A 10,004-nucleotide genomic window follows, 5' to 3' on the forward strand; every position below is an offset into this window, starting at 1 on the left:
GTTGAAGGAGAATTAGGGAGGGAATTTATAAAATTATATAAGAATAATTTATAAACTTTTTAAAGAAATAAAAATAGGTAATTTTTTCTAAAAATTACTTAAAATATTTAAAAAACCCAATTTAGCATCCTTTATCGAATATGTACCGAATTAGCACCATTTCTAATAGAATAAGGGGGAGGCGTATTTCTTGCTGATGTGGAGGGAAGGCTTGTTGCAGGGAGTGCACCTTCCATGGGTTTATGCTGATTTGGTGCCATGATAGATGACTCGTTTCAGGGGACATGCCTTTGAAGTTTAATATTGATTTAGGCTTAGGGTTCAATGGTTTAAGGTTATGGTTTCTATGTTGAAATGGTTTAAGGTTTTTTAGAGTAGAGTGGTTTATGGTTTTTTGTTTAAATAGTTTAGGATTAGATTAAAATTAAAATCTTGATTGTAAGAAATAAACTCTAAACCGAAAATAATAAATCATAAACATTAAATTGAAAGAAGAAGAAAAAAAGAAAGCTACATCTTGTAAAATAAAATAAAATCACATTAATTAAAAGTACAAAAAAATAAAATCACATAAATTGAAATATTAGAAAATACAATTACATACGTAATTGTCAACGACTAAGTAATGATAAAACATATGGACATTTTTTCCTATTGTGGCCTAGGTTTCTGCAATGCCCACATATTTTGTTTTCTTTTTACATCTCTCAAATATCCATATCACAATAAATTCGAGTGGATTTTAGACAACCTGACTCCCTTAATAACATCTGATTTGATATAATTGTAAGTCAAGTCTGAATCTCATTTGAGTCTTTTTCATTACCTATGGAGGAAACTCAAATTCATATATCTTGAATACTTGTGAAAGTTGGTGTACGAGATCAACATAACTAATATAGTCTAAATGAGAATGTGAGCAAGCTGCTATGACATGGGAGCATAGATACTTCAAAGCTTGAAAAAACCCACAATCACACCATATTTCCTGTAGATTAACTCTGAAAGAGTTAGTTTTAATCCATTGAATAGGTCGTGGTATTTCTGTGATACGAAATAATTCATGGGTGCTCATGGGCACGAGAAAAATTTGTTACCAACATTTCGTTTGATGCTACAACCTTTTTCTGTAGATTTGCTACTAATCTTAGGTGATAAAAATGGTTGTTTTGCATCCAAGTAAGAGCTTGTCCCCCGAGCTTGGCAAAAAGCTTACCCAAACAAAAATACATCGTTTTAACCAAAGTAGTTACTAGTAAATGACGCGCCCACTTTAAGATTGTATTGATAGCCTCAACCAAGTTGGTTGTCATATGTTCATATCGATATTCATCATTGTATGCATTTGTCTATATTTCTTTGTTGATGACTTTGATGCAATTGTATAATTCCTCATTTTTTTCCTTGCAACTCTTGAAGCATAAACTCAAACTTTTAAGGTAAGAGTTCGTAACCTAAGCCATATGTACTAGTTAGTTTGGTCTAGAAATTGATAAAAATATAATGATTGAGAAATGAAATTAAAAAAAAGTAACATACCTATACGTATAATTAATTGGCGTTCATCATTCTTCTTATATTTTCCATGATAGTTTGCAATAATATGTCGATATCGAGATACTATTGGACATGTGGAGGTTTCCACATTGGACCTAATGAGTCCATTGTTGCTTTGATCCTAAATCCTCAGCCTGAAATGATGCAAATTCATTCCCTGGTGACAACATGTAACCGTAGATTTTTCAGGAAAAAGCCCAAGACTATGTATATTCTCCTTCAACAAAGGGAAAAGCAATGGGAAGAATGTTGCAACTACCATATTGGATAACTGCCAATAATAAAATTTGTTTTTTATTTTCCATACAAGAATGTACCATCAATTTAGACCATAGGTTTGCAGTATTTCACCACATTAATGCACTATGGGTAAGTTAAAAAAACACAGTAGAATTGACATCGATCTCGAAGCACTCAATCATTCTCGTATGCATGGTGAGTTTCAAACTCAATCATTGTCCCGGGATTTAGTCTTTGCATTACATTAAACCACCTGGGTAGCTCGTTGTAAGATGAAACCCACTCGTCATATAGTTTTATAATAACATTTTGTTTTGTCTTCCATGCTTTTCTATACGAGACGGTGTATCCATATTGAGACTGTATAGAAGAAATCAACACTGCAATAGCTATGTCAGAGCTTGCTTTGACCATGGACATGATGACTTGGCAAATAATGTTAGCGTCCATGTTTGGATGATCCTAGTTGATCCCTCCTGCACAACATGTATGAGGGATATTGTGTCGATGAAATTTCCATGTTGAGGTTGAAGATGTTGGTAGATGAATGTCTTCCCCTTGAACTTGAAGGGATGTTGCCATATGGATTGTTCGTGGAGCCACCTCGACAAAGAACGTAAATAATTGAGGATGAATGTCTCCCCATTGAACTTAACAACATACCACGAAGAGGTGTATTTACCATTAATAATGTGAATTCATTACAGATTAATTAAGTTGTGCTATCAACTTGATCAACTTGATGAGCCAACCCATAGTGAGAGCATAATGACATACTACGAACCGCATGAACCTTAATAAATGTGGCATACATTTCTGTAATAGCTTGTGAATTTTTCATATGAGCATTAACCATCATAGCAACATCATCATCATTGAAGAGATTAGATGTTGTATATGTCAATAGAAAAACATTAGTAGAAAATCTGTACTGAAGTGAAGATAGTCTTCAAGTACTTCCAACACGAACTTTTAAGAAATTTTTTATGATTAACTCTTCAAGTGTGATGTTTCTCTTGAATGTTAAGGGGATATAATGATATGATTTGAAAATAACACCCTCTTCAAATTGTGGAATTTTTCCATCATAATAAACAACAGTAGAAATATGACCCATTTTGAGAGTCTAAGAGTTTGAGAATTTGAGAGTTTCATAGAATCAGAGTTTGATAGTTTTAAAGTATGAGTTGTTGAGAATTAAAATGAATATATCATGTTCCCATTCATGATAAGACACTGTAACATGGTAGATATTATATGAAAAAGGTAAAAACGCTTCTTGTGGAACGAGCATTTTCTTTTTGTCAGATTTATTTGCATACTTTAGTCAATTATATACATATATGATTTTTTTAGTCGGGGCATTATTCACATCAACCTCATTTATGTTTGATAGGATGAGACACTATGACATAACAGAGATTATATGAAAAAAGAAAAAACATTTCTTGTGAAACAAACCTTTCTTTTTTGTCAGATTTATCTACGTACTTCAATCAATTATATGTAAATATATCATATTCCCTTTCGGGGAACTAACTATAAATATGAAGGATATCAAGTGGTCCTCACTATTTCATTTCTTATATATCATTTTCGTTCTAATCTATGAAAAACAACTCCCACGTAGTTCAATGGTAGCTAAATACTCATTATCTTATCTTATAAAGGATATATTAACTGAGATTTTACGTAGCGTTGGTGTTAATTCTATTGAGGATTTCCTAAACCTTTGTTTAATTTGCTGGGACTTTTTCTTGTCTTCAAATTATATATTTATATTTGTAAATGTTCGACTTCATAGGTATGCTTTGAAACCTTTGGATTGTTCTGAATGGTTTCTCTTACGAAAGGCTTATATTTCAAAAAAAAAATCCAGATGCATTGTTTAGAGAAGGTACAATTGAGTGTTTTCCAAGTAATGTACCAATGTTGAAGTTGGTTGTCATATTTTGAAGCAAGCCTCTATAATGAGTGTCATTGAAGTAACTTACGCGTTAGGTATACAATTGTTTCACATAAAAGGGCGGTTGCAAGAAGGGTATCAAATGTTATACATTCTTCGCCCAATGCATATATTGATGAAGCAAAAAAGAGCTTATGTATTGTAGAAGCATCACTAACTCCACTATCCCTCAAATTATATAAGTTTTGTTCATTGAAAGGATTATAGAAATATATTGATCATATGATGACATGTTTAAAGATTGTTTTTTATTGTTTCTAGAATCGTGAAAGTATTATTGTAATAGATTTTGTTCTTAGTGGGATTAATTAAATTAAAGATGAGATTGTAATACATTTAACCATAAACATTACATTAAATCCTAAACCATAATAATTACAGTTAGGACATAAAAACAACAAATCATAAACAATACATTAAAGACATAAAAACAATAAACCTAACACAATACATTAAGGACATAAGCCTTCCATTATTCTTTATGATGCTTTAATTCTTGTAATCAGTATACTTGTCAAAAATAATATTTAGTTCTTCAATTCTCTATGATTTTTCTTGTTGTAGTTCATGTACAAATTGAAACCATGCGTCCGAGTCTCCATTGTCTACCTATGTTTCTTCATCATTTTTCTTACTTAAGTGGGATGCTCAACCTGGAAGCCACATCCTCCACCATACGAGCAAAGTCGAGATCAATAAACTCTACAAAACTAATCAACATTAGATATAGAATGATAGTAGTATGTCACAATCATATCAAAAAGATCGATATCATCGCGTAGATGAAACCTCATGCATGCATGATAGTGACAATTTATAATATAATAAAGAAATTATATTGCTTCCAAATTGAACATTTATTTCTATTTTTAACTTCAACTCGTCGAGTTAAAATCATTTAAAAGACATGCTTAAAGATTTGCAATCATAATAAAAAGTTACAGGAATAGTTGTCATCTTAGCAAAAACTCAAGCTTTGGAAGTGAAAGACTCAAAAAAATTATGTATTTTTGCTTTAAGTGAGTAAAATAGTTTTAACCTCACACATATTTATAGGCCCTAACGATTAAGATTTTAATTTTAATCTAATCCTAAACAATTTAAACAAAAAAAACCTAAATCACTTTACTCTAAAAACCATAAATCATTTTAACATAAAAATCATAACCATTTTAACCTAAAAAACCCAAATCATTTAACCCTAACCCTAAATCAATATTAAAAGACGTGTGCCCCGAAACGCGCCTTCAAAAGCGTGTCCCTTGAAACGAGTCTTCCACTGTGACGCCAAATCAGGATAAACCCATGGAAGGCGTGTCCCTTACAACGTGCCTTCCCTCAACATTAGCAAGGCACGTTTTGTGAAACACACCTCCCCTTATTCTGTCAGAAGGGTGCTAGTTCGGTACATATTTGATAAATGGTGTTGAATTTGTGTTTTTTAATATTTTGGGTGAGTTTTAGATAAAATTTTTATAAAAATATATTTTAATAAAAATTTTAAAAAATATATTAAAAATATAAAAAAAAAATTAAATTAAAAGAAATCATTCTCTCCTATTCCTCATTCTATCCTTGGTTGAGGTATTAGGAGGAGTGACAATGATAATCTCTTTATGGCTACCAACAAAATTCTTCTACCTCATTTTTGGTATCTTTTTGGAGGAATTTGGTGTTCCTCCAATAATACATTGACACCAAAACTAAATATTAAATCCTTTAATATATTTTTATCGTTAGTAAGGGGTTGTTTGTTTACTTCAGAATGATTAAGTGTTGAATGATTCAGAGGCTCTGGATGAATTAGCTCTGAATGTGACATGATGTTTGTTTACTGGCTCTGAATCATTCAGAATGTACTTCTGTACTGAATCAGTCAGCATTGAATCTTTCAGAGGTGCGAAACAAACGCGCTGAATGTTGAACGGTACAACATTCAGCGCTGAATGGTTCCATTAAGAGATAAACAAACAACCCCTAAATCCATTTCATCATCATCAAACCTTTCCTTCTTTTTGACCTTCTCTTTTTCGATCTCGACGACCGATGCAACATTACCTCTATAATGTAAGTGTAGCAACAACAGTAATACCGCCTCTAAAGGAACTGAATCCACAATGGCAAAACTATTAAAGGACTCACAATTTTTTTAAATAATATATATATATATATAATAAATTAAATTCGGTTATTTCAAAACACATGTACACAATTTTAGAATTTAAAAACTAGCTGAATATAATTTATTAAAAACAATTAACATTCATTTTTCTATTATTATTTTATTTTTAAATAAATGAAAATTTATTTTCTTTTCTCATCTCTAATCAAGATACAAAAAAAATTTGTATTTTTTCTTGTGTGGTTGTTCATCTTTTTTGAGTTAGGAGTTCAATCAAATTATTAAGTGTTCTACTTTTAATTTCATTTCAATTGAAGGTTATTTTTTCAAATATTTTTCAATTTGATTTATATTTATGATTTTATTTCAAACATCTATATTTATTATGTTTGTTCATGAATTTTTATCTCCATAATAAAAATTTAGTCATAATTCTATAAAACATTATTGTCGGTTTATTTTATTTCCTTAATTTTTTCTATAAACAAATGAATTTTAAAGATTTATAATTTTTTATTAATATGATATTTTGATATATAATTTACATTGATAAAAATACACTAAAATATTTTTTATTAATATATATATTTAAAATATCAACTCAAAAAAGAATGTAGAGTTCCTAGCATAGAGTTGCCATAAGAGCTTCCAAAATTTGCTTCTTTAACTATCATATTTCTGGGAATTTTTTGTTAAAATTTATTGATTTTGTAAGTCCTCTTAAGAAAAATGATACTTTTTTATGAATAAATTCACTAAGCTAATCATATCTGGAAGGAAGATAAATCTTCACCTCTTGAATCAGCGACTGATGCAGGGGACTGATTTCCAGTTTTTGAAATGAGAATCAAATTGAGAAAGCTTTTTCCAAATCAATATTTGTATATTTAAAACATATTATGAACATAAATAAATGTAAACCTGACTCTTTTTGGGAGACAAAAAAGGGCTAAATTCATGAAAAGTGCCAATTATTACCATAACTTTTGTTTGTATTTTAGGGTTACAAGGATTTTACAGTTTTCTTGTACATGATTTATGTAAGTTTCTACATTGATGCCCTTTTTAATGGACAATGAGTAAAAAAAAAACTCAAAAAAGGGTGAAAGTAAAACCCAACAAGTCATATTTCTTATTCTAATTGCTTTGGAGATTTGCATTGCCTGGTTATGGACAGTGGACCTTTCCAAATTGCCACTCCCAGCAACAGCTTCAAAAGCGATGAACACTCGTGTCCTAGTCTCTCTTTCCCGACTAAACCGGGTTGAGGATGTTACAGTATGTGATGACGACGTAAGCGTTCATCAATCCCCCGAGCATCGACAGCTTTTGATATTCGACAACACGCTGTCAAATATAAGCGAGACTTCATTTTGATACGGCGGGAATGGTATCGTAGGATGTTTGAAAGTGGAGACCGTCACCTATGTGTCTCGTTGTGGGGCATATCCAGCAGAAGATATTTGGGCCCAATACCTGAAACAACAAGACGGAAAACAGATGAAATTAGTGTTGAATGCACCAAGTTCACGACGTTCAATCTAGTCTCGGTCAGCTGGAGTACTAAAACTCTGCATATCAAGGCCACTTAAGATATACAGGATTGGGGATATATGAACACTCAGTGGCTACAATCTAAAGCTAACAACAAGAAAATGAGGCCTTCTCCGATCCGACAAGATAACAGTTCCGTTACTGGTGATTACCGACAATAGATTTTCATAGGTCCCGAGATCGTATGGATGCTGGTACACAGTTCCTCCTTTCTCTGCAAGGCACAGAGTTCTCACCCCTTCATGATACTGCTGAATTTCGAACAAAAACAAAAAGGAAATGTTTAGCAATTCAAGATCAGAATTGAAAATTAACAACATACGGCACATGTAACACTCTCATTACCTCAATTGTGGTCTTGTTTTGCAAAATGAGGTAGATATGCCAACCCAGCAAAACGCTTAAGGCCACACTGAATGGGAGCAGAAACAGTCCAGAAACAACCTGAAAATGCAAGTCATGAGCATAGCACTAATATGGTGAGTTCTAGCTCTATAGGGTCGATAATCATCGACGTTACATATACGGTTCTGAAAGAATCTCTCTGCTGCTCATTGATTCGGGAATCGATGTTAAGGCTACCGACAAGTAAAACCTGACAATTAAGAGAATAGAAATGACCAAACGGTTTCAAGAACTCGGTGAAAATAGATATGTTATTGTGATAGGACATACCAGAGAATAGAAGCAAGCAATTACGGCATACACAACGGAGACAAAGAAGGCCTTGTAATTGGCATGACCGACGCAATTATTAATCCAAACGCAATGGTGATCCTTATAATCAAGAAGAGAACTTTAGCACATTATCGAGGACATTCGAGTACATGCATGAATAATGATAATAACAATATAGATTGCACGTACCATTCTCAGAATGCAGCTCTTGCAAATACGGCAGTGGTGTGCACGAGGAGGCTTAAAATGAGAACACTTTTGGCAATATCTCAAGTCCCCTCCCTATGGAACATTTTAAACAAATGATTTTAACTCCAAAACACAAGTCTGTTGAAGACAATTCATTGAGTACATTCATAAGTTAGATCAAACATGAGCCACAAAGACATATGCTTAGAAGTTAGCCGTTAAACAAACAACAAAATTGAAACGGTGACACACGATGGAAATACTTCCCCTGATTATGCCAATAGATCGATGTATCAGTAGTTACAGAGTCCTCGATGAAAGCGAGTGTCATCCTAACCAGAACGATGTATGCAGCTAGCGTCAAATAGCAGATACTAAGATCAGTATAGAAACCAACCATGGTGATGCTATAATGAGTCAGAACCCTGAATGCAGGAGCAACTCAGGGGCAATAATTTATTGTGGTTTCTTCCCCAAACTCAAGAAGTAATTATGTTTTCAGTACCATAAATACAAGTTGAAAGCTTAGAGACGATGTTATTGGGAAGGAGAGTCACAAACCCTAGTTATATCTAAAAACGGACATGTTTGATAAATAAGTAGCAATACTTTTGAGAATGTATTTTGCTCATCTCCTTGTTTGGCATCTTTGCAGAACAGGAGGATTGGCCTCCTGTGAGGGTTCTATTTCTATACCAGATGTTGTTGGGCAATGGTTACTCGGATTTTCAAAGGGTATTCTTAAAACAAATACTAGTTTGGTAAGACTTGCCATTCAGCCAGACAATTACATATATGCCCCCCATCCATCTTCCTCAAAGGTTTTTTTTTTCTTTTGCATGCAATAACCCCAATATTGTTTTCTATTATTTCTAGCAAATTCAAATGGCAAACATTAACCATTTTCATAAAAAAAATAAACTTATTTAGAGGAAAAAGAAAATCACGGACGGGAAACATAAGCAACCTTACCAGACAAAGGAAAACATTGGATTTTATGACCCTACCTTGCGTTTGATCTCATGGATAGAAACTTTGGAATCTTCGATGTCGGGCATGTAAGCAGAAGGAACCCAACCGGGATCCGCCAAGATGGCAACGGCGTAATTGAACACACACATGACGGAAATACCAGTATAAACGAGGGCGTTAATCATTCCGGGGGAGGTCATTAGACCGAACCAGCGGTGAATGAAAATGAAGACCGTACAAAAGTAAACAAAAGTGATGACAGAAACAACAACAGTTACGGGGAAGGAAAAGCTGAAGCCCGGCCTCATGATTTAGCTGTTTACTATATAATGTTCGGACAAGTTGAGGATGCACCGCCGTGAAAAACGTCAGCGTTTCCGGTGCTGCTGATATCAATGTGATCTCTTTTTTTTTTTAAAAAAAAAAAAAACAAAAAGTTACGTTTTGCGGAGAAATGTTTTCCTCTTCGAAGGAATTTTGCGGAGAAATGTTTAAGCTTTTGATTTGGAGGTTGGTCTCTGTTGGGAAAAGACTGTTATATTATCATTTTGGCTTAATATAACTTTTTTCAACTTGATACTTCAAATATTTTTGGAACCACTTTAACAGCTACACTTGACATTTGTTCTCAATATGGAACCTATGCTTGATGCCATTTATTTATTTTTTTCTACTTTGATATCTCAACTTAACAATTGTTCTCAAATTATTACAATTTAATATTAA

General features: G+C 32.9%; 1 protein-coding gene across 1 annotated transcript; it reads right to left on the bottom strand.

Annotated features, from left to right (window-relative positions):
• Positions 1 to 7,173: 7,173 nt before the first annotated feature.
• LOC120116811 (probable protein S-acyltransferase 16) lies at positions 7,174 to 9,683 on the bottom strand. Its single transcript, XM_039137230.1, has 7 exons — positions 9,314 to 9,683; positions 8,307 to 8,399; positions 8,115 to 8,216; positions 7,960 to 8,034; positions 7,785 to 7,883; positions 7,592 to 7,687; positions 7,174 to 7,361 (listed from the first exon to the last, which is right to left on the bottom strand). Exons 1-7 carry the CDS (start codon positions 9,584 to 9,586, stop codon positions 7,254 to 7,256), a joined length of 846 nt encoding a protein of 281 aa, XP_038993161.1. The 5' UTR covers positions 9,587 to 9,683; the 3' UTR covers positions 7,174 to 7,253.
• Positions 9,684 to 10,004: the final 321 nt, after the last annotated feature.

This window comes from Hibiscus syriacus, unplaced genomic scaffold (assembly GCF_006381635.1).
Source record: "Hibiscus syriacus cultivar Baekdansim isolate YM2019G1 unplaced genomic scaffold, ASM638163v2 tig00110303_pilon, whole genome shotgun sequence".
NCBI lineage: Eukaryota > Viridiplantae > Streptophyta > Magnoliopsida > Malvales > Malvaceae > Hibiscus > Hibiscus syriacus.